General features: G+C 46.2%; 1 protein-coding gene across 1 annotated transcript in view; it reads left to right on the top strand.

The window, feature by feature from the left end:
- ELP3 (elongator acetyltransferase complex subunit 3) overlaps positions 1 to 25,607 on the top strand; it is a 100,960-nt gene that overhangs the window by 8,283 nt on the left and 67,070 nt on the right. Inside the window, exon 7 of the mRNA XM_054194709.1 lies at positions 1,838 to 1,992. Within this exon, the coding sequence (XP_054050684.1) occupies positions 1,838 to 1,992 (155 nt within the window). The remainder of the gene's footprint in view (positions 1 to 1,837; positions 1,993 to 25,607) is intronic.

Consider the following 25,607-nt stretch of genomic DNA (forward strand, 5'->3'; position numbering starts at 1 on the left):
GAAAATAATGATAATGCTTTTAATTCCCTGAACTGGTGAGCTGAAAGGGCTGAAAGCATTAAGTCCAGCTGGAGACCAGTCTCTAATGATACAACCTGAGAGACCTGGACAAGGCTGGAGAAATAGGATGGCAGGAACCTCTTGAAGTTCAACAAAGGGGAATGCCAAGTCCTGCTGCTGGGGAGGAACCACCCCAGGCACCGGTACGTGCTGGGGGGTTGACCAGCTGGACAGCAGCTTGACAGAAAAAGATCTGGGCATCTTGGTGGACACCAAGTTGACCATGAGCAGCATTGTGGCCTTGAGGCAAAGAAGGCCAGCAGCCTCCTGGGCTGCATTTGGGGGAGTGTTGCCAGCAGGTCAAGGAAGGGGATCCTTCCCTTGTGGCTGTCCCATCCCTGGAGGGGTTAAAGGCCAGGCTGGACGGGGCTTGGAGCAACCTGGGCTGGTGGGAGGTGTCCCTGCCCAGGGCAGGGGGTTGGAACTAGATGATCTTTAAGGTCCCTTCCAACCCAAACCATTCTGTGATTCTATTCCTCTGGCCTCAGCAGTGGTGAGGCCCCGTCTGGAGAGCTGTTCTGTGCTCCAGAAGAAGACAGACATGAACATCCTGGAGCAAGTCTATCAAAGGGCCACTAAGATGATGAAGGGACTGGAGCATCTCTGGAGATGCAGAGAGACCCAAGACTGCTTAGGCTGGGAAAGAGAAGTCTGGGGGAATGTTACCAGTGTGTATAAATACCTGCTGCGAGATGCTAGGAAGACGGAGACACTAACAAGGTGGAGCCAGGCTCTTCTCAGCAGTACCCGGTGACAGAACTGGCACAAACTGAAACATCAGAAATTCCATTTGAACATCAGGAAACAGTTTTTAATTGTGAGAGCGATCGAGCGCTGGACCGGGCTACCCAGAGAGGTTTGCGCCATCTCCATCCTGTGAGATGCTCAAAGCCTGTCTGGACACAGCACCGAACAAACTGCTGCAGCCGATGCGGCTTTGAGAAGAGAGGTTGGACTAGGTGATCTCCAGAGGTCCCTTCTAGCCTCAGCGTTTCATGATTCTATTATTCTACATTAGCCTGACTTGATCCCTGTAGAAGAATTATTTTTAGACCTTTTAATTGTCTAACAGTCATATCTGTTAGATAAATGACAAGTTTTGAACCTCTCATGTCATCTGTTCTGAACAATAACCTGATTACTGATAGGAGACCCCATTATAACAAAATTGTACTGAACTTTTGTGGCAGCCGCTAGTTCTTGATAATTACTTCCATGGAGAATTTAGTACTGAAATAGCGTCTTTTCTACCAAAATGATTTTTTTGAGGTCTCCGCTGGAGAATTAGACCTGAAGAGTTTCTCAGTCCTGTTCTGCTCTGACTGGTTTCCTGTTCATATCCAAATCCATTGGAAAATTCTCCATGGATTCAGTGTAGTCCTTTTCTCCCTCAAGTTTTTAAGGAAAGTTAGTTAGATTGAAGCAAATGTGAGGAAACTTTTCCTACTGGCCGTATCTAAGCTAGCTTCAAACTGGAACCCGTGTAACTCCCGTCAGCAAGATGCTAGCCTCAAATAATTCTGCTTTGTCGAGAAAACCTGTTACGCTGGGCTCAATATCTGTCCTGTGTTCTTGTAGTAGAAAAATAATTTTTTGATTTTTTTTGCGGGGGGGGGGGATTATAAGAAATGCGTATGAAAGTATTAATGGTTTGTCATTCGTAAAAGGGAAGACAACTAAAGAAGGAAATGCAGTGTAAGAATGTCAGGGGCTTTGGAGAAGTCTTTTAGATAAGTCCCTGATTGGTAATTTTCCCCTGATACTTTTAATTTTACAGCTGAAGCAGCTGGGCCACAGCGTGGATAAAGTAGAGTTCATTGTGATGGGTGGAACGTTCATGGCCCTGCCTGAAGAGTACAGAGATTATTTCATCAGAAACCTTCACGATGCCTTATCAGGTCACACTTCCAACAACGTAGCAGAGGCCGTCAGGTAAGTGTCTTGGTTTTCTTTAATTTAATTATTTAGAAGTGTTCTTTAACTGATGTAAAACCAGAAAATACTGAAGATAAAAATTCAGACTTTTTTTTTCTTTTTTGAAAAGCAATGTTTATCCAAATATGTGTTTAGGCACAGAATGTTTGTAGCTCAACTTGCAGCATAGCACCAGCAGAAGATAGAGCGGTGGTTTATCTATTTTCTCGTGTAGGAAATGCTAAGCTGCTTCTAATTTCTTGGCATTCCATCTGGACTTCTACCTTTTATGCCTCATCACCTTGATTTGGAGTTGTGACGAATCCCATTGCCATGGGATTTATTTCCTTTGGCCGGGAAGGGGAGCTGATCCTGGCTTGGAGGGAGGCCAGACGTCAGCTCCTGTAGGGGATGACTCACCCCCGAAAGCGTCAGGGCTCAGGAGCTCCCGGCCCCTTCCAGCATCGAACACAGTTACCCTTGCAGTATTTCGGTGTGACAGGGAGATGCTCCTCGTCTCATTTTACAGTTGATGAACTGAAAATCAGAGGCTGATTTATTTGTGTGTGCTTTGGAACGTTAAATACATAACGTTTCAGTGCGTTTTGCAGTATAAAAGTGAGAAGAAAAATTTGAAGAGGGATTTGACGTTTTGGAGCTGTTAAAACTAGGTGAGCATCCCTACGGACAGTTTTATTGTCATACCTTGTCATCATTCAGTGCAGATGATTTTCCTTGGTACCATTATCATCTACTAAAGAAAGTGGTTTTAAAACTGAGTAGGACTAGCCCTTGCCTCGCTTCTTCGTATTTCAAAGCTGTAATTTCGTTTTGTTTTCCTCTGGAGGGCAGCAAACAGCTGGTTTTCTTTGGTTTTTGTTTTTTTGTTTTTTTTTTTTTTTTCTTGTCATTCAAAGACCAGACAAAAAGTGCTATGCTGCTCTTTCCAAGTGGATTTTATCAAGGTAAAATCGCGAACAAGTTAGGAAAAAAAAAAGTTGCTTTTCTTTTGCTCCAGTGCCCCGGTTGTGAGCGCAGAAGGACACAGCCCATTATGGAAGAAGGGTGGTGTTTGCAGGTTCATTGTTCAAATTAGTGCTGTGCTTGTGTGTACATCAGGTGGTTCAGGATGTTGTTATTCCATACTTTTTCTGCTGTAGGTGTCTAGCTAATTTTATTGGACCTAAAATTGCTCTTCAAGTAGCCTGTCCTTTGCTCTACAGATTGGGGAAACTTATTTATGACGCAGACCGTGTGGACAAGTAATTTTAAGTGCATGCAAAACTGAAGTGACTCTGAAGTCGGTGTGCTGCCCTGCAAGCACGCACATCGAGCAATGTGACAAAACCTGCCCTAACAATTTGTGGGTTTTTTTTCCGGCACATAAATAAAGGTTTATATTTTTAACATGAAATTCATGTGGAATGCTTAGTAAATGGAGGTATGTGGGAGTTATTCAAGTTGCACTTCCTAAATATTCTAGAGGTGAGAAAATTGGGATCAAGATGAATCAGACCTTTTGCTTTTTGTGCTGCTTGTGTTTAGCTGTTGAACTGTGTCACTGCAGTGCTGTTTTGAGATGGTCAATGACACTTGGAATAGATGTTCAAGGTTGAATTTATTTCTCTTTGTACATGCGGATTCAGCCCTTTCCCCTCACTACTTCCATCAACAGAGGCCGTGCTACGTGGGGAATACTGACGATATTTTACTTGGTTTATATCATGGGTACCGCGTTAGGCGGTAACCTGAGATCTGGGTTTTCTCCTTTTTTTTTTTTTTTCCTTATTTTGAATGTGATTATGGTAGCCTTGAAATTTTTCCTCTTTGTGCAAATCGTTAGTTAATTTTAGATTTTGTACAGTGATTCCCTAATGGGGAAAAAGACTTCAGCCAGGATATTTCTTAAAAAGTCTTTCTGAGCATGACCTTTGCTTAAACCCGTGCAGCATCTACCTATGTAGGCTTCGGTCCACCTAACTGCAAACACGTTTTTTTTTTTTCCCCTTTTTGTCCAATCACTTCTTAACTTTGTCATGAACTTGAGCTCTGCTTCTATGTCCAATGCTATCTTTCCGGTGACAGTGGGAATGCTGACCTGTACGGTCTGAATTGGGCAGCACCGAAAGGCTCATCAGTATGGCATCCTCCTCTTGACGTAGGTTTGAATTTCTTCATATAATACTTTGTCATGGTCAGCCCACTGCAGCTTCTGGTCCCAGTTAATCTGATAAAAAGGATGTGACTCTGTGCAGTTGCAACCAGTACGGTATGAGCGTAGCCTGCCATGGAGGTGTATCCTGTTCCTTACCAGGAAGAACCGGCACTGCAAGGCTGACTAAAGAAATAAGTCCTCAAACTGTGTTGGCCCTTGGGCTCCAGCTGGTATTCTGAGTTGGCTTCTGGCTTTCTTGCAGATAACAGAGTCTTACGGTAAGTCTGCCTCATGGTAAATCACAAAGCTGCAAACCCAGTGGTGCCTATATGAGAGAAGTGATGTGGGACTGGGAACGTCTGTCCTGGGGGTGCTGGGGCACTGTTCTATCCAGCTGCTGCCAAATAGCATCATAGAATAACAGAATGTCTTGGGTGGGAAGGGACCTTAAAGGTCATCTAGTTCCAACCCCCTGCCCTGGGCAGGGACACCTCCCACCAGACCAGGTTGCTCCAAGCCCCATCCAACCTGGCCTTGAACCCCTCCAGGGATGGGGCAGCCACAGCTTCTCTGGGCAACCTGGGCCAGGGGCTCACCCCCCTCACACCAAAGAATTTCTTCACAGTGATCTCATCTAAATCTCCCCTCTTCCAGTATAAAACCCTTCCCCCTCGTCCCATGGCTCCCCTCCCTGCTCCAGAGTCCCTCCCCAGCTTTCCTGGAGCCCCTTGAGGGACTGGCAGGGGCTGGAAGGTCTCCGCGGAGCCTTCTCTTCTCCAGGCTGAACCCCCCCAGCTCTCTCAGCCTGTCCTCCCAGCAGAGGGGCTCCAGCCCTCCCAGCATCTCCGGGGCCTCCTCTGGCCCCGCTCCAACAGCTCCGTGTCTCTCCTGTGCCGAGGCCCCAGCGCTGGAGGCAGCACTGCAGGGGGGTCTCCCCCGAGCGCAGCAGAGGGGCAGAATCCCCCCCTCGCCCTGCTGCCCACGCTGCTGGGGATGCAGCCCAGGCTGCGGGGGGTTTCTGGGCTGCCAGCGCACGGTGCCGGCTCCTGTGGAGCTTCTCACCCACCAACACCCCCAAGTCCTTCTCCTCAGGGAAATAAGTAAGTCTGAATCTGTGGCTTTATAGTCAGTGGAGAGAACAGGATCTTCATGGGATGGCTCAGAACATCTAAGCTCGGTTGCTGCTTTACGCTGTTTCCAGGTAAACTGGGCATCTCACTTGGGAGGTGTAAAGAACTCCCTTTATACCTGTATTTATAAAGCGGTAGCAGATGCTTTCCGCATGAGTGGAAGTCAAGTGAGTGTAGAAGTGACTGTATTTATATACATGAACTCACCAACCAAAAGTGTGAGTTTTAAAAAGATAAACAGAAACTGCTAGGCTTTCATAGCGACTCTGGTGCGAGTGGAGGAAAGAAACAACTTCCCTGAGAAAGTGTTGCTGGTGTTTAGTATTTCTGTAGCACCTCCCTATTGAGGTAATAAACACTTTTTAGACTATTCAGACAGAAGTCTTTGCTTGAGGTGCTTTGCTATGCTTGAGAAATAAGTTGGCCAAGGAACGAGTAAAGAACTGCAGAGCCAGAGAGGATCTGTTTTGTAGAGGGTGTGCAACGAGACTGAGAAGCTTTCATTTTTAGCTGCTGAGAACACCACGAAGGAGATTTCGATGCGCTTCTGGATGCCTATCAGGCAAGGCTGTGGACTTGATGATAGGCATCCCTTCTTTAGGAGGGGATTTGTAATTACTGCTAAAGAATCACTGTAAAGAATCACTGTAAGACAAGATATTTCTTTTTGTACAGTAGAGAAATACATCTTTCTCTGGGGGTTGTTCCCATCAAGCCAAAGCGTTGACTTGATTGCGGCTGCCTTTGCTCTTTCCTGAGGACAGTGAACCAAGAAGGTGTGAAATACACATGCAAATGAGAATTGCTGCTCCCCTGCCTTCTGCTCCTCTCACCTGACCCGTGAGTCATGGAAGGTGCTGGGCATATTTAACTGCAACCGTGACTCACCACTTAACTCCAAGGGCTGAGCACCTCTTCTCTGAGCCAGGATCTGACTTTTAATTAGTGAATGAGGCCAAAGGAGAACTCGCCTGTCTTGCGAAAGGCAGGTGTCAGAAAGTTTCCCCCAGGCTCTGCACCCGTGCAGCTCCTTGGACTGCACCATCAAGCCTGGCTTCTCTTAGTGTCTTTAAAAATGCACAGAAATTATTTTTTAAAAAATTATTTTAACAGTATCATGCATTGTCTGATGTTCAGTCTGGTCGTAAATCACGTTGTTAATGGCAAAGTGAGAAGGGGATAAAATTGCTGGAACCTCATGTTCTGCAATTCAAGTGTCTTGTGTACCTGATATTTATAAGCCAATATTCAGGTGCACAGCAGGCGTAATAACTATTTCCATAATAGGTCTGTAATCCAAGACTGGTTCAGCTTCGCATCCACTCATCAGTCAGTAGCCTCTTAAAAGGGTCATTTTCCACTTGCATCGTGCGTTGAAGCCCAGAACCTGCCAAAGTGAGTACTGTTGGCTGCGTTTGATTCCTCCTGGAGAAATTGCAGCTCCTAATACCCAACGATGACACCCCGAGACTGCCTTTTTCTTCGGCTTCTCATCGATCGCTTTTGCCAAGTGTCCTTTTGTGTTTCCACCCTTAGCTGTGTCTTCTGCTGGGCCGGTGAGCAGGCAGCAATGCTTCCCGCTGCCGCAAGTGTTTTCATTACGCAGGAGGAAATTTCTTTCAGGTATCCCAAAAAGCCGTATTGATCTTTTGGCAAGCGGTCAGCAGACAGATCCAGCCACTCTAGAGCCTTCGTGAAAGAGAAGACACAGGTTTTGAGTAACCGCTGCTTAGGGCTCGATTGTTGTGTGTCCAGTTTAAGACCTCTTAGCCCATCCAAGGAAGAAAAAAAACAACGCCAAGCACTGGCAGTTCCAGCAGCAGTTGGTTTGATATGTGGAGCTCCTGACGCATTTTAAAACCCAGCTGGAAATCACTCTTCTCGAACATGCCAGATCAGAGGGACCCGTGCAAAATGTGTTTTGGGTGGTTATCAGATGATGTGTTTTCTGGAAAGACCGTTACATTCCATTCTCAAATATCCACGTTGGGTCTCATGTGTCAGTAATTCTTCCAACAGAAGCTGCAGAAATACAGTGATTGCGAAGCTTGACAACTAAGCAACTCATAATTTTGCTTTTCAATGGCGAGGAAGAAACCTACTTTCAAAAGGTTTATTTTCCAAGTAAGTCTCTTCTAAATTTCCCAAATAGGACTTTAGGAGTTTTGTTAGAAGACGGAAGTTCCTGCAGGTAAGTCTGGTCTTGCTGCTGCTGTAATTTTACCAAGATATAGCCCGGCAGCTTGCCTTTCAGGGCACAGACCCGCAATGAAGTTCTGTGGGGCGCAAGCGGGCGTGTTATGCCGGGCTGTTGCAACGGGCTTGATGGATGTATTTCTCTGGCCCCACTTGTGAGAAATTCTATCGTACGGTGAATCTCAAGCAAAGAGATTTAAACAAACATGCTTTACCTCGCGGTGAGTATAGGCAAAGAAGATGCTCTCCTAACAATTCAGATGGCTCGATTGACATACGCTTGCTTGTTACACTAATGTATCTTAATTGTGCTTTCGGAGTGCTAATTGTGACTCCAGCAGAAATAACCCAGGGCTTTGACTCCCCAGCTCCAGTGATTCATGCTGGGGCGATTTAAGAGGTTACTGTTCTGCTTTTATCTACCTTGACCCTCCGCTTGAGGTTACCACTTCCAAACTAGGCAGCTAATCGCAGTCGTCCACCCTTCAGCTGCCAGAGTTCACCCTGTGGCAAATTAATGTCATCTGGAACGGATCGCCATTTAAGAAGATCCGCTACTTCTTTGGCTGCGGGGAGCCCAACCCGTTAAATTACCCCGCTACAAATTGCCCGAATTTGATAGTCAGATCTCACCTCTTGTCTCGCCGTAACGAGTAGGTACTGTGACAGGTAGGCTCTTGCAGCTCTAGCAGCTCCGGCACAAACTGCTGTAATTGCCGGCTTAAGCTCCTGTTCTAGGGGTAATTTGGGCAGCCGAGGTGTGTGGGTACTTATCCCGTTCTGCATCCCCTCCTGTGCCAGCAGCGGCTTCTGGCAGAGGAGGAAGCAAATAGCAGGAGGCAGCAACATTGCAAATTGCTGTGGCCGTATCCATCAGAGCTTGTCTGTCAAATCCCTCCGGACATCTGGCTGGGCAGTGATTTTTCTGCGCCTCGGTGCCAGGCAGGAGATAACTGGCTGTTGTTTTAGTGCCAGATCGTTTACAACAGAGATTCTGCCTAAATTTCCTTTTGTTCCCAGAGATTTGGAGACTAGTTCCTAATGTTCTGGAGAAGCAGGCAGATTTTCTGTGTTTTCCAGCTTTGGATGCGGCCCTTCCATGGTGCAGGAGCCATGTTTGCCATTAAAACCTGTTTATTGCTTGAGTGTTTACCCCTAAATGCCTTCAGTATGGATAATGTCTTTCCAGCTTGCAGAAATTGAGGAAATTTACCCCAAAGCTGGCTGGCCTTTGTTGGTACACTGTTACTTCTGCGTTGCTTATTTTCTACTGCAAGACCCGACTTTTAGCTGCTGCGGTGTGTTTTATTTGGAAAATATGTAAGTGAAAGTCACTTCATCAGATCCTAATCTTGATATGAGTAGCTCTTCATCTTTTTTCCTCCTGCAGCTATGGAAAGCGATTGCCTACCCAGTTATCTGTCCTGTTCAGTATTTCCGCCGCGTTTTCTCCTGCATGTAAAATACTCGGGTTTGTGACTAAACGTAGCCGAGCAGGGAAGGTAGGTATGCAGAAGCCATACCCTCATACCAACAGCACGTCTGATATTACGTGACTTTAGGTTTTCTAAGGTGGATACTGGAACCAAATACATCTTTGTCAAAGGTTTATGAGGTAGTAGTGTTTATTCATAACAGAAATTTGAGCTGCACCACATTTAGCAATATTTGTAAATGCCATTGATCCGTATTTTATCCTACGCCGGTGAAAAGCATGATGGCCCTAGCGGTCATGACATTGTCAAAGCTAAATAATGAATTTCAGTGCCTTTTTTTTTTTTTTTGTACATTTTCAGCAAATTACTGCTGAACACCTGCCAAAGGGAATACTTTTCTCATTTTTGCTGCTTCGCTGCTGTGCGTGTGTAATTTGGCAAGCACAACAAGTTCTCCAGTGACCCGCGCTAAAACGTTAATGCTAGGATGGGATTCGAGTGGTCAACGGGGATTGGAAACTGGAGATGGAGTTTTATTCATGGCTTGGTCACCTGTATGAGTATGAACCTGGCTTGGTTATTTTTTGGTTCTAGTTCAAATTGTGCTGGTGATCCAAAGGTAATGGCACGAAGAGACGGCGTGGCATGTACTAAATAAGCTTTCTGGGTTAATTTCCTCCCTGACACAGAAAGTATTGCACCATCCTCGTATTACAGAAGCATTGCCTTAGTTGCCGTTGTATTCTCATTTTCCAAGCGGGCAGAAGATCAAACATTAGCGACTGCTTTGAGCTCCGTAAGGATGCAAGCGATCCTCAACTGATGCTCCCATGCCCTGGAGAGGTAACGTGGGACCTGCGCTACCTTTTTTCCTTCCTTCGGCAGAGATTGCTTTCCAGCCCAAATGAAAACAGGCTGGTAAAATGGTGAGATGCGGTTTATGGTTCCCTCAGCTGTGCTGTGCTTGCCTCATTGATACTGTAAACTGAGATCGACTGCCTTTCAGCAGCCCTAAATTAATTTGCAAGAAAAGTCATTTTCTAGTAACATGGTGGGTGCAGTAGGCATGCAAAAAAGAAAAAAAAAAAAAAAAGGCAGGTTTAATTTTCATGCTTTTATGGAAGGATGTTGAGAAGTGGTTTTCCTGCGAGTGCTTTGCGAAGGCTGTACGAGGCAGAGTAGAGGCTGTTTGCTTTTGAAATACGTCTTTCTGCAATGTGTTGCAGCTAATGCGCTCTGGGGCTCTGTGCCTCCTCGTGGCCCAACAGTTTGTGAAGTCAAGTACTCAAAAAGCTGGGAGCTGGCAGCGCTGGGGGTGGTTGCACAGCCTTAATTTGGTCACCCTCTGCCTGGGCTTGGCATTATACAATTATCCACTTTTTTTCTCTTTCTGCAAGAGAATCCCTCAGGTTTGCCTGGTTCGCCTCCAGAGATAGATTGTATGCTGCTCTAAAAATCCTAAAATTAGTGGGAAAGGCCTTTGTTCCTTTGATATAAATAAGATTTACCTTTTTTCTAACAGCTCCGAGGTGAGATGGGGGTTCAGCTTGTGGTTTAAGACAGCTCAATTCAGATGTTTCTGTGTGAACTGGGTGCCTGATCTCCCCTTACAGCCAGCCGAGATGCGGCCGGCGGAGCCCAGAGAGGGATCCAGCTCATGCTGAAGCAGGGACCCGCACTGGGTCTGGCTCCACTCACGCGACCACCACTGACTCCCACGGGAGATGGGAGCCCTGGCTCAATGTGGATGTTCGCATTCAAGAGCTGGATCCCGCACCGAGAATCCTGGCTCCATTGCAGGTGTTTCCTTCTGCATCTCTGCCTCCTTGAGCTTGTGCTGTTTTTTATATGCAGCATCACTTCTTGCAAGATACTTATATTTCTAGATCAATATGAAGTTCTATTGAATATTTCTAGTTCTGTAGGAAGTTCAGCAAGGCCAAGTGCAAGGTCCTGCACCTGGGTCGGGGCAATCCCCAGCACAAATCCAGGCTGAGAGGAGAATGGCTGGAGAGCAGCCCTGAGGAGAAGGACTTGGGGGTGCTGGTGGGTGAGAAGCTCCACAGGAGCCGGCACCGTGCGCTGGCAGCCCAGAACCCCCCCGCAGCCTGGGCTGCATCCCCAGCAGCGTGGGCAGCAGGGCGAGGGGGGGATTCTGCCCCTCTGCTGCGCTCGGGGGAGACCCCCCTGCAGTGCTGCCTCCAGCGCTGGGGCCTCGGCACAGGAGAGACACGGAGCTGTTGGAGCGGGGCCAGAGGAGGCCCCGGAGATGCTGGGAGGGCTGGAGCCCCTCTGCTGGGAGGACAGGCTGAGAGAGCTGGGGGGGTTCAGCCTGGAGAAGAGAAGGCTCCGCGGAGACCTTCCAGCCCCTGCCAGTCCCTCAAGGGGCTCCAGGAAAGCTGGGGAGGGACTCTGGAGCAGGGAGGGGAGCCATGGGACGAGGGGGAAGGGTTTTACACTGGAAGAGGGGAGATTGAGATGAGATATTGGGAAGAAATTCTTTGGTGTGAGGGGGGTGAGCCCCTGGCCCAGGTTGCCCAGAGAAGCTGTGGCTGCCCCATCCCTGGAGGGGTTCAAGGCCAGGTTGGCCGGGGCTTGGAGCAACCTGGGCTGGTGGGAGGTGTCCCTGCCCAGGGCAGGGGATTGGGACTGGATGATCTTTAAGGTCCCTTCCAACCTGAACCATTCTGTGATTCTATGATTCTTCCAGTTTTGGTTCTTGGTCCCATTCTCCTTTCCAGGTCTTTGTTTTTCCCCACCTTTAGGAAGACCCAAGTGGTTGCTCACCTTTGGCTGTACTCTTTTTCTGTCTCTGCTTTCCTGGATTTGTCTCATCTGAGCCAGGCTGTGTCATCCGCAGGGGTTGTCGCCATGCTTGGAAATGTTTGACTTCACTCTTTAGTAGGAGTTGCTCCTTGGGTCCAACACATCTTCACTGGTGTCGCGCGGGATGTCTGAGCAGTTTTAAGTGACTGTAGCAGCTAGAAACTGGAATACTTTTCCAAAGCAATGAGCTCAATCACCATTAATAGTTGAGTAGCTGTCGGCACCTTACGCTGCGTTGGAGCTGCAATGGACGGCAAACGGAGCCGGGAAATGGCACCATCAGTTTGGCAGTCTCCTGCAGGAAGCATCTTCCTGAACATCTGCTTTTACAAGCACGGAGAAAACAAGTGCGTGTATGTTTTTGTAGCAATTTTTTTTTGGGAGAGCTCATATTGCAGCTTTAGAGGTGAGGAAGTTGCTTTGGCAAGAGAACAAGATGAGCGAAACCGTAGCTTTCGCTGGCAGTTGTGGCTGATGACTGCTTTTTATTAGCTCTGTTTATAATTTTATTGATACAATTTCTTTGTTTCCTCAAAGCAGCAGTCAAGCTGTTTTTCCTTCCGCAAGCTAAATGCTTATATCGGAGTGTCAGATGGGGGCGAGATGAATTCCGTTTAATAAGTAGATGCGGAAGCTACAAAGCAAGGTCTTTACTGGGCACTGCCTTTATGCAGCAGTAGCTTTTAAGGTGTTGAGGTGTCGGAACTATATGCAGCACCACAGCAGCAGAAGCGGTTATTTTCCTCAATAACAGCTCGGAAGTGGTTGTTACTAAGAATATGCAACTTTCCCTAGGCCACAGTGAGTCAATATCAGAACTGAAATTGGAACTAGATATTTTTTTTTTTTTTTAATACATGTAAGTCTCACCTAGTGCTGACTCTCTCATCAACTGTGGCAAGAAAACCTTGAGCTTCAGTTTAGATTTAATAAAAGAGACTGTTGTGTCATGTTTTTCTCCCAAATCCCTTTTTATCCTGCTTTTATAACTGTATATTGACTATTCCGTGGTAAACGGTCTATATAATTATGACCTAATCGTCGATCATATTGATTTGGCATCAGACTTTTAAATTGTTGCTCTCTCAGGTTTCCCTGAACGAAATTGCAGAGCAAAGATGTGAGAAATCAAGGGCGAATCTTGGGCATCCCCTCGTGCAAGTTTTTCTGGTGGCCTTTGTTTCGCTGTACGTAGCAGGCTGACGAGCTGCTGGCACTTTGCTGTCACTGCGGCGACACGGTTTGTTTTCATGAGGTGTGTTATCCGCTTCTGTACGCTTGAATAAAAAGAGAAAGGGACGTAGAGTAAAACCTGTCTTGTGGGAATAGCTGCTATCGATTGCCTGGGAGAGGTGGAATTTAACTAAAGGTCAAATAAAATTGTACTGGAATCCACACGAGGGACAGCTGAAATGGGACTCAGAGCTGCTGCATTTTAGATTTTTATATTGCTTGGTGAAAAGATACCAGGAAGGCAAAATTGACCAAAATGAAATATTAACCAAACGCAGCCTACAGCCTTCCGCTTTTCTCCCCGTGAAATACTGGAGGGGTTAAGGCCACCGCGCTGCACAGAACTGATGCTTAAAGCAAAGACTCTGTATTTAGTGCGTGTCCTGGATGACTGGTCAGAAATTCCCAAATTGTTACTGAGAAATGCATTTGATTCTTTCTAAAACTTCATAGCTTAAAGCGTCTCCAGTTTTCTCGCATTGCGCTGAGCATACTTTTTTTTCTAAGCTTTTCTTCTGCATCATAAACTGTCAAATGGTTTTGGAAATAATACTGTTTGGGCTCGATAACTCTCATGCATGGGCTTTTTTCCCACTTCAGAAGTGATTTTGGTGTGTTTGGTAGCCTGGGAGGGCATGTAGTTACTAGTAAACTATTTTCTTTTCTTAAATAGGAGAGGAGCTGCTGTTTGCATGGAATATCTTGCCCTCTTTTGTAGCGAGCCCAGAGCTTCACAGCGCCTTCAAGCTTCTGGTCATCTGAACCGCTTCTTTTTGCGGTTTTATCAAGACTTTCAACCTACTTTTCTTTAGTTGTCATTTTCAAATGCCATTAGCAGTAATCCAAGGAGATGAAAAGTCTGTACGAGTGTCCTGGGAGCAAGGACGGGAGTTGTAGAATGGCTGGTTGAGCGCACAGGCAGCCAACCTGCCGTTTCATCCACGTGTGGCTCGTTGTTCGGCTTGTCGTGGCTGCTGGGATGATCAGCGCGGTGTGTTGGACTACCGGCATCTTCCACATGTAAGATGGATGCATGTTTGGTTTTTTTACCAGCATTCATGTATTAGTCTGAAATTTAAAGCGTCTGGTTCATGGTGAAGGAAACTGTGTACACTTATTTAATAGATTGAGTATGGGCTCAGGAAGGGGACATTTTACAAGCACTTTATGTATTTTCTTCTTTCAGACGTCTTGGAAAAAGTTGTGTTTTGCTGTTGTGTTGGACCTCAGTTGCCTTTATTGGGATAAAAGTTTTTGTTTTCTTTAGCTGCTAAAAAAGCAAACCACCTCCCTCTTTACGTAGAACGAGTCTAGCAAGATTCTTACTTCCATTGTACGCGTTTTCATCTTCTGGCAGATGAACTCTTTTCCTCTGGCTACTCGAAATGGGCTAATGTTTCAACGAAACGTCTAGGTTGTAATTTTCTTTGAAGTGTTTGACAAATATGTGTAACTTTATCGGGATTTCCAAAAATGGCGTCCTTCACCAAAGCCTCTGTAAAGATTGTGGGAATAAGAGTGAAGGCTTTGCATGCTTAAATAACAGAAAGATATTAGAAGACGGAATAAATGATCAATTTACACAACAGAGGAAAGTCATTAGTGGTGTCTCAGAGGAATCTCTGCTGGAATAAGTGGTCTTGACCATGCTGGGTGAGTGTGAAGGGGCAGGTGAAAATTAATGTAGATACAGAGCGATGTGTATAATCAATTTTTTTCCTTATTTTACTACAGAACAATGAGCTCCAAGTTGGTTAATGCCACTCAGGAACAAGATTTTCAAGTAGATAACTGTGAGAAACACAGGCTTGATGCTCGGTATTAGTTAAAAAACCAACTCAGTGTGAGGAATTATAATGAAGGGAATAGAGAGCAAACTGGGAAATATTGTTACGCTGCCACGTAATTCGGCAGTGCCTTCACAGCTTGAACCTACGCTCAGTTCTTTTTAAAAATAAGGGAGGGGAGGAGGAAAATGATACTGTGGAACAGGGGAGAAAATGTTTGAGAGTGATATAATAGAGATGTATGAAATCCTGAGCGGCATGGAGAAGACAAAAAAAAAAAAAAGGGATAAACGTTGATTATCTCCTAGAGCAGAAGAACTAGGGCTGTCAGATGAAATGGGAATTAAACACAAAGGAGGCGCTTCTTTGTGCAGTCCACAGTTAGGCTGAAGGGTGACCAGACGCGTTCGTAGGGAAAAATATCCATTGAGAGCTGCGAAGTCCTGAGGACACCCACTACTACTGAAGACATCGCCTCCGGCTCAGGTTGCCCCTGGAGAGGAAATAACTGGCAACTGTGAGCGCATTCAAGGAAAACAGCACTGCAGCTTGCCCTGCTCCCTCTGGTGTGCCCTAAGCATCTGCAATGGCTGTGGGTGGGATACTGGGTTAAACAGACCTTTGGACTTGCCCCAGGTGCTGTTCCTGTGTTTCTGGAGCGTGCAGGTCCCTTGTTCCATCTCCAGACGAGGTCAGTTTGTTACTGGCACTCCAGTTCGGTGCCAGGAAGCTGGTGGCTCATGTCGCTGCTTCTGTTCTGGGAAAAATGTGACGACTTCGGTCTCCAAGACTATAATTTGGCTGCGCTCACCGGTAAGAAGTAAAATTACCGAACCGAAACTTGGTTCTGTTCTACCTCAAACCAAGACAGGCAGGTTTGAGAAAGGCAGAGGGCTAACATAAGGGAGGAGGAGATAAGTACGCTCCATATTAGCCTTGTTTTAGCCTTTTTCCCTTAAACCTTTAGTCTTGACAGAGGTAGGTAAAAAACGGGTTGCTACACGGCTCCTGTTAGAGCCACGCACACGTGTTTTGCTTCTTTGAAATATTTCACTCCAGCATATGCTTATTCATGCTGGTGTTTTCGGGTGTGGTTTGCTAATAATATGCTGCTGAAAAAAACCATTATCTGTGTTGCTCTTGCCTTGAATGTGATGGATGGGCGCTTAGAAAAAAAAAGCCTGCAGTGTTAGAAGGTCCTGTTGGGGCTTTCTGTTCAGTGTCCTTTTTTTGCCTCCTGGGCTAAGCCAGACCTTTCACGACTTGCTCAGATGTCCTCTGAGAACAGGCAGTGATTATGGCTTTGGAAATAATTGTGCATTTATTAGCCTGGCATGGAGAGAGCGGAGCAGCTCCGGTGCACGGCTCCGCTGGGAACGGCAGGGTCCCTCCAGCACCGCTACAGCCTCCTTGCCCGGAGGTCCTCTACATGACGTTGCTCTATGAAAGCTGTGAATGATATAAAAATAAACCAAACAAACCCCCACCCCCTTCCCTTTATAGCCATTACCTTCTTGTCGTTACAGCCAGGCGTTTAATTAGTCCCTGCAAATAGCCCTACTTTGATTAGGCCTGGAGTGTGTTAACATAACTCCGCCGCTTCTGCTCGTGCTGTGCTTTTTCTTCGGAGGATTTTCAGATGTCGCATCCATTCATTGTGGTTACAACTTGGTAAACAAATTAAGAAAGAGGGGAAACTGGTGAGTTCTAGGGCTTTTTGGCTTCAGGAGGGGTACTGTTTTGAACACAGATCCTATCCTGGATTTCTAACACCAAGTGACGCAGCATAATTACATATGACTTATCTGCTAGTGGCATTTCGCCAAAAAAAAAAGGATTTATTCTCGCTTATCTTTTAGCAGGTGTAAATACTGTTACTTTATCAAAATTGGGAAATTATATTTTAGTCGATAAATGACTGTATTTTAAGTAACTGGTAAGTTTTTTCAGTCTTTGAAAACTGAACCTTGGGAAAGTGATGCTGCTAAGAAACGGAAGCAGTCTGCCGTACTCCTGGTAGTGGTGATAAAGAAAACGCTGAAATGTTGTAATAAAAAGGGAGCACTATAAAGCCAAATAACTGGCATTTGAGCTTTCAGAAATATCTGCTCTGGGCAATCATCAAACATGCAACTTTGGGAACATGTCGGATGAGTAAGATGGCACCTGTTCTGTTTACTAGCAGGAAATTGTAGATATTGAGTTAATTTTTGCTAGCTGTGTTTCAGAGATTGGCATTGTGATAAAGCAGAGCTATTAGAGATCAAGAAAAAGGAGGTCATTTAAGTGATAGGTGAGGATGTTGGGTCACACCAACCCCATAAACGCTCCAGGCTGGGGGCAGAGCGGCTGGAGAGCTGCCTGGTGGAAAAGGACCTGGGCGTGTTGGTCGGCTGAATATGAGCCAGCAGTGTGCCCAGGTGGCCAAGGAGGCCACCAGCATCCTCGCCTGTGTCAGCACTAGTGTGGCCAGCAGGAGTGGGGCAGTGACCGTCCCCCTGGACTGGGCACTGGGGAGGCCCCACCTCGAGGGCTGTGTCCAGTTTTGGGCCTCTTAGGTCAGGAAAGACCTTGAGGGGCTGGAGTGTGTCCAGAGAAGGGCAACGGAGCTGGTGAGGGGTCTGGAGCACAAGTCTGGTGAGGAGCGGCTGAGGGAGCTGGGGGTGTTCAGCCTGGAGAAGAGGAGGCTGAGGGGAGACCTTCTCGCTCTCTACAGCTCCCTGAAAGGAGGGGGTAGCCAGGGGGGGTCGGGCTCTTCTCCCGAGGAACAGGCCATGGCACAAGAGGAAACGGCCTCAAGTTGCACCAGGGGAGGTTTAGGATGGATATTAGGGAAAACTTCTTCCCCGAAAGGGTTGTGAAGCATTGGAAGAGGCTGCCCAGGGCAGTGGTGGAGTCGCCATCCCTGGAGGGATTGAAAAGCCGGGCAGACGTGGTGCTGAGGGCCATGGGGTAGTGGTGGTTTTTGTCAGAGTTAGGCTGATGGTTGGACTCGATGATCTGAAAGGTCCCTTCCAACCTGGGCAATTCTATGATTCTGTGATGTGGTACATAAGATACTAGTGTATTATATCGGCAGTTTAGCCTTCAGGAACCAGTGGTGTCACTTTTTGTCTTAGTTATTGTATAGACATCATTGTCTGTCTTGAACACCTGTGCTACACCTAGGACCACGCTCCTTGTAGTCAAGGGCAACAAGAAGGTTGTTTTGTTGTTTTGTTTGTTTTTCAAGGTATTAGACTTGTTTGAGATGCTGGATGATCACAACCACTGTCGTTCACAAAGTTAAGGCCAGGAACTTTCTGGTGAGGATTCCTTTGGTCACTGATGACAATTCTTCATTTTCCCACCCAGCCCTCCGACACTTCCCTCTTTCCAGAAGGCCCCAAGCACCTCCTCTTCTAAGGCAGGTTTGCAGCTCTGGGTTTTGGGGCTAGGCTAAGGGTAGATGAGCAGCAATGCCTTCCCCTTCCCAGCAAAGCTGTGACCACTCATTGCGATGTGTATGAGTATGGAGCGCCACATTTTGTGGAAATTGTTCCTGTTGGATAATCCCTTGGCAGCAACGTGATCAAGTGATATGAGCATCTTCATAATCAAGTCCATCCTCACCATCAAGAAGGTTTTCTTTCGCTTTTGAAGTAATGCTGGAACGTCCTGCAGGCAAGTTTTTGGGTACTGTTGGGTTGGATGAGTTCTTCTAGATCCTTCCCTTAAAAACTTCTTGCTCTTGGTGGTTGGTTCTCTTTGATGCTGCCTTTGAACTGTTTCTGCTGTTTCTAGTGCCTTTTTCTGCTCTTTTACTTCTCCGTATGCTTCCTCTTTATGTACTCTCCTACTCTGAAACATTTAAAACAGATAAATGGTGTAAAGGCATGTGATTAACGGGCTGTATACCCACTGCGTTAACCCACCTGCTTTATTCTTACAGTTTATCTTTTCTGAGCTTCTTGGGATGAGGCAAGTCTTTCTGTGCCGTCTGGCATCCTGCCACCCTGATCCCAAGCAGGGCGTTTGGAAGCTGCTGTAGTATGGATTGTAAATAATTGAGCCTTTGACGTTCAGGTCTCTTAGCTGGCGAGGCTTTTGTCTGTAGACCAAAGTTTAATCGAGAGCGACTAGAGGCTTTGTTAAAGGAGTTGTTTTATGCCAGAGCTGTCTGTTTTTTCTCGAATTGAGAAAGTGTCTGAGACTCTGTGTCAAACTGCTGTGTCTGCTGGAGAGGTGGGTGCCTTTTTGATCTGAAAAAAAATGAGCTTATTTTAAAGGCAGGCTCTAATTTGAAAGTCTGCTTAATGTACCAGCTCTGTCCGAAAACTCAGTCAAATATTCTCTAATGATTAAAATTAATAATCTCTCCTTTACTTCTCCTGATTTCAGACAGTTCTGTAATCATGCAGAAAAGAACTGACTTCACAATAGCTATGTCTGCGCGAATCTTAAGGTTTCTCTGTGTCTCATTTCCTCCGTTTGTATGGCTTAGCATCTATTTTATTTGCATAATTTACCTCTGCGGTCAGTCTGTTATTAAAATTGCCCCACTGTCATGTTATACACTTGTCTTGATTTCTGATTGTTCTTTTGATTATATGGGGTTCCTCAGCACTGCTGTATTACAGATAACAAATAAGACTGTTCCAGGGAAGGAGGAGAAATACTGGAGGGTGTTTATTGCTGCTTGAGAAGATAAAATCCATCTCCATTCTCAGGTTCCAGAAGAAATGGGATACTGGGGGTGTTGGTCAACAGCTGACTGAATACGAGCCCGCAGTGTGCCCAGGTGGCCAAGAAGGCCACCAGCATCCTGGCCTGTGTCAGCACTAGTGTGGCCAGCAGGAGTGGGGCAGTGACCGTCCCCCTGGACTGGGCACTGGGGAGGCCCCACCTCGAGGGCTGTGTCCAGGGAGGGGCTGGAGCGTGTCCAGAGAAGGGCAACGGAGCTGGTGAGGGGTCTGGAGCACAAGTCTGGTGAGGAGCGGCTGAGGGAGCTGGGGGTGTTCAGCCTGGAGAAGAGGGGGCTGAGGGGAGACCTTCTCGCTCTCTACAGCTCCCTGAAAGGAGGGGGTAGCCAGGGGGGGTCGGGCTCTTCTCCCAAGGAACAGGCCATGGCACAAGAGGCAACGGCCTCAAGTTGCGCCAGGGGAGGTTTAGGATGGATATTGGGAACAATCTCCTCCTGGAAAGGGTTGTGAAGCATTGGAAGAGGCTGCCCAGGGCAGTGGTGGAGTCGCCATCCCTGGAGGGATTGAAAAGCCGGGCAGACGTGGTGCTGAGGGCCATGGGGTAGTGGTAACTTGTCAGTGTTGGGTTAATGGTTGGACTCGATGATCTGAAAGGTCCCTTCCAACCAAAACAATTCTATGACTGTATAATTCTATGAAATGCACATCACAAATACGTCAGAATGAGCGTGGAAATCAGGTGAACTTGTATATACGAGACTGTCATGAGCAGAATTTTCAGCTTGGGTTCATCTAATTCCTCAGGGCTTTCTCTATCTTACTTCTTTTGGTCTTCGGTTAATAATAGTTTTGCTTGTCTTGGTCATCAACAAGGTCATCTTAACCTCTTGTGGCTCCTGAGTCACTCTCTTCAGAGCTCTAGATATCTGCTTTTCAGGCTGTCTGCCTAGTTGGATAGAGTCTGTTCCCTCTTCATATCTGCCTTGGCTAGCGTGCTGTTCCTGCAGGATATGTGACTAGATTTCTGTTGTTTTTAAAGATTAAGTGAAGGCAAATCCATCATCTCCGTTATCATGATAAGTCACTGTATCCTGCTAGTGAGCTTACGGGGTTTTTTGGAGAAATGAAGTGTAATATGCATAAACTTCTGCAAGAGAATTGACCTGCTACAGTGAGATATTTTGACCTTAAAAAAGAGTCTAGAACAACGTGTCACCCATTACATTGGTTTCCAAAACAGGCAATAGCAGAAAATTATTGTCATTGACCTGAATGATTTCTAATAGGATTCTGTTGGTTTTGCCTCTGGGCCTTGTGTTTAATACTGGTGTTAAAATAGTAATTTCTAAGGGTTGGCAGGAGCTATCAATATTGGAGATGGGCAAATAAGGGATAAACCTATATTCCATAGTAAGTTGTATACGAGCAAGCCGTGTACTTTCTTGTGGGAAAATGTAAAGCTGTTTTTCTAGGAATGGTGCAGGATTCTATTCTGAGAAGCAGCGAAATATCTAGAAAATACTTAGGAGTTAAGTCGCATTATCATGAGCTTTCTGTATGATTCAGCAGCCAAATTACCCTTGACTGTATAAATAGTGGAAAATTGGATAGGAATAGGCAAATCATATTCCATCTGGATATAGTACTGGTGTGTCTGCAAAGTAGTGGCTGTTTTTGGTATCAAAGTCAACAAGAAGATTGCTTAAAAACTGGAGATGGTGCTAAAAAAGGTATGAAAATGATGTAAGCACACTAGAATATACACACTTAATGAAAAATACGCAAAAGTCCTTGAATCTAGTCTGATAAGCCGATACCTGCCAGAAGGGCAACGTGGTGGAACACAGCTAATTTAGGGGATTTCTGGAGCGCATTATAATGGTATTTTGAAATAGTTGGCTCATCCAGTGCCTAGGAGAGGCGCTTTCCTGGATCTGCTACTCGCAAAGAGCTGGTTGTGGGAAGGATGCGGTCTTGGCTGCAATGACTCTGAGATGTTAGAGCTTAAGATCCTGAGGGAAGCAAGTCACAGAATAAAGATGTCAGAGTTCAGGACAACAGATTTGAACCTTTCCAGGGAACCTAAAGGCAGGATCCTGTGGGAGGACACCCTGAAGGGTGAATAAGCCCAGGTGAGCTGAGCTGATCTTCCAGGATCTTGCCTCAAATTGCAAAGACGGTGCAGGAAACAAAGCAGGCACAACAGGTCACCAGCTTTGCTTAACAGGGAGGTCCTGATGGAGCTCAAACATGAAAAAAGGAGTGCGTGCAGGAAGTAGAAGGAGGTATGGGATGCCCAGGAGGGAGACGGGCGGGCAGAGGGGACATTAGAAAACCTTACTTGAAGTTGAAACTCAAAGAGATTGTCGGACAACAAGACTATCAGGCAGCAAAGAAAGACCAAAGAAAATCATAGAATGGTTTAGGTTGGAAGGGACCTTAAAGATCATCTAGTTCCAACCCCCTGCCCTGGGCAGGGACACCTCCCACTAGACCAGGTTGCTCCAAGCCCCGTCCAACCTGGCCTTGAACCCCTCCAGGGATGGGGCAGCCACAGCTTCTCTGGGCAACCTGTTCCAGGAGCTCACCACCCTCATGGTAAAGAATTTCTTCCTAATAATCTCATCTAAATCTCCCCTCTTCCGGTTTAAACCCTCGTCCTATTACTACACTCCCTCATAAAGAGTCCCTCCCTGTCTCTCCTATGGGCCCCTTTTAGGTACTGGAAGGCCACTATAAGGTGTCCTCGGAGCCCTCTCTTCTCCAGGCTGAACAACCCCAACTCTCTCAGCCTGTCTTCATAGCAGAGGTGCTCCAGCCCTTGGATCATCTTCATGTCCCTCCTCTGGACCTGTTCCAACAGGTCTGTGTCCTTAATGTGGATCTGCTGGATGAGGCAGGCAGCTCAGTGATGAAGGACATAGGAAAAGGCTGAGGTATGCATTGTTTCTCTGCCTCAGTCTATCTGCAAGATCTGCTCTTTCTAGGTGGTGAAAGGTAGTACCCATGGCAGAGGATTGCATTGGCATCACCGGCAAATTGGGCACATGCAGGTCTGTGGAAGGGGATGGGTGAGGTAGCTCCATCCCACCTTGGAGAGGTCATGAAAACCAAGAGCTGACTGGAAATGTCCTGTGGGTCTTCAAGAAGGTGAGAAGGAGACCTACAGGCTGGTAAGCCTCATCTTGGTCCTCAAGAACGTTATGGAGCGTGTCTTTGTGGAAGCTGTTTCCATGGTCAGGAAGGTGGCCGGGAGGATTCAGTATGGATTTGCCAGGGCAAAAATGTTCCTGCCCAACCTGCTAGAGGTGTGGGAAACCACCATATTTCCAGTGGGCAGTTAGGATGAAACCTGGGCGCTGAAAGTAAGAAATAAGCAAAGTCAGTCTTGAAATAGCCAATCCACTATAAGTTGTTACGTAAATCACTGATTAATAATAAAAAATCAAATCTGACTTGAGACCTACAAATTAGGATCAGATTTCACAGATATACTACTTAAAAAATAGAAACCGAAATAATCCAAAAGCTTTCTCCACTAAAAAGAGTGTTGCTCTTAAACATACATCACTTTCTCTTGTCTTTTTCTCTGTTGGCTGGTAAATACCTGTCTCGGATCCTGTCTGTGCTTTAAAATAAGGGATCTTGCCAATTTGATTGCAAGATCTCTACACCACTCTCGTGAGACCCCACCTGGAGCACTGCGTCCAGTTCTGGAGCCCCTACTACAAGAGAGATACGGACGTGCTGGAACGTGTCCAGAGAAGGGCCACGAGGATGATGAGAGGGCTGGAGCACCTCTCCTATGGGGACAGACTGAGAGAGTTGGGGTTGTTCAGTCTGGAGAAAAGAAGGCTCCGAGGAGACCTTCGAGTGGCCTACCAGTATCTTAAGGGGGCCTCCGAGAAAGCTGGGGAGGGACTTTTTAGGGTCATAGAATCATAGAATCTTCATGGTTGGAAAGGACCTTTGAGATCATCGAGTCCAACCAAACACACAGAAAAAAAACCCCTACAATCTCTGTCACTAGAGCATGCCCTGAAGTGCCACATCTAGACGTTCTTTAAACACCTCTAGGGATGGTGACTTGACCACCTCCCTGGGCAGGCTGTTCCAGTGCCTGACCACTCTTTCAGTAAAGGAATTCCTCCTGATATCTAACCTAAACCTCCCCTGCCGCAGCTTCAGACCATTTCCTCTGGTCCTGTCATTATTCCCCTGGGAGAAGAGGCCAACCCCCACCTCTCTCCACCCTCCTTTCAGGGAGTTGTAGAGGGCAATGAGGTCTCCCCTCAGCCTCCTCTTCTCCAAGCTAAACATGCCCAGCTCCCTCAGCCTCTCCTCATATCACCTGGTCTCTGGGTAACGGTAGGACCAGAGGGAATGGATTAAAACTGGAGATGGGTCGATTCAGACTGGATGTTAGGAAGAAGTTCTTCACCATGAGGGTGGTGAGCCCCTGGAACAGGTTGCCCAGAGAGGTGGTGGAAGCCCCATGCCTGGAAGTTTTTAAGGCCAGGCTGGACGGGGCTCTGAGCAACCTGGTCTAGTGGGAGGTGTCCCTGCCCATGGCAGGGGGTTGGAACTAGATGATCTTTAAGGTCCCTTCCAACCCTAACGATTCTATGGTTCTATCATTAAAAAAAAAATCAGCGTCTGTCTTGATGTAAATCCTGTATTTAGTAGATAATTTTTTATATAGAATTTCCTGCTTTTTGTGGGTATCTGGACTCTCTCTTATAGGTTCCCATCGGGCTGGTCAGTGAAGGGGGCACTGGCCGTGCGTAGGAAAGTGTTGAAACTAAACATCAAACAATGACAGATTTATTTTTTTTTTTAAATAAAAATTTAACTTGGTTGCGTAATGCAGCTTTGTGCTGCATAATAATCATCGGTGCAGCTTTTATGGGTACTCTTTGATAACTCCTTCCAGAAAATGTCGGGTTATGTAAATCTAGTAAAGCTTTTAACTGATGTCCACTGCTGGTGCTCTGTGTTGGGCCTCTTAACTTCTAATCTTACAATTTGTGCCTGTCCTTAGTTTTAGTATTAGGTTTCAAATGAAATAGAGTTGCTCATTTTGCAGGTAGGAACAATGTTGAGTATCCAAATGAGAGTTTAAAGTTGAGAAAAGACAGAAGAAAAGTCAATTTTTTCTTTCTTTATTCAGGAAATGATGGAACGTGATGTTCCTGATCAAACATCAGGCGATGTGTTGCCAGAATCATCTACCGTGGAAGGTTGGCTGTCACGCACTTCTTTCTCTTTCCAATTAGTTGAAAGGAATCTGTAGTCTTTATTAAATGTGGACCACGTGATTCAAGCTTTTATTTCACGTTAATAAAACAGAGAAGACTGCGCTCTGTTTCTCACCCCGAGTCTCTGGGACTGCTGGGGAGAGCTGGAGGACTTGGGGCTGGAGTTGAAAATGTCTGTCCCGTGCAGAGGTGCTGGTTTGAAGAGACTCGTGACTTTTCTTGGAAACGCCGTCTTTGTTGCTTTATCTGGTTTGGGTTCAATTTTGTCCTGCTTGTCTAGTTATCGTTAAGACACGCTTCTCTTTATGGCCCTTACACCCTACTGAAATCCTCTTGGTGCCCCTAGTAGATGTTATAGTTTAGGGTCTGTTGGTGTTCATTATATTTAGCATTTTATATCGTAGCCATAAATTTCCGGGGTGGGGTGGTGGGGGGGTATAATTATTTTTATCTCCCCTCAGTATTTCTAGGCTGATTGCAGGCGCTTAATATGAGCACGTACCCTCTGGCATGATGGGTGAGTTATTCGGTGCCTTTTCCCCCCCGCCCCTTAGCTAAAATGTCTCTCTTTTAATTGTTGCAAGTCACATCTTTAAAAATGAGCAGTTTTTTCACTCTGATGTTAATGAATCACACGTTGGCAATGTTTTCCCTGCCGTGATAAACAATTGTTCTGTTAATCTGTCAGATTAGTGAGCCACAAACTCTGAAATGTTTTACGTGGTTTTTGTTGTTTGGGGTTTTTTAAGATGCTTATTTTGACAGCCATTACAGTCTATCCCCCAAATATCTTGGTCTTTGTAGGTCTTAGGCTTTAACAGTTTGAAGGGAGTTAATAGTTTTGGTTGCGGGTCTGAGGCCACTTGTGTGTTTTTGCTGGGTTTTTTGAGGGTGGTGGGATTTTGGGGCTTTTTTTGGTCAAATTGAACC

The sequence above is a fragment of the Rissa tridactyla genome, chromosome 3, assembly GCF_028500815.1.
Source record: "Rissa tridactyla isolate bRisTri1 chromosome 3, bRisTri1.patW.cur.20221130, whole genome shotgun sequence".
NCBI classification, from domain to species: domain Eukaryota; kingdom Metazoa; phylum Chordata; class Aves; order Charadriiformes; family Laridae; genus Rissa; species Rissa tridactyla.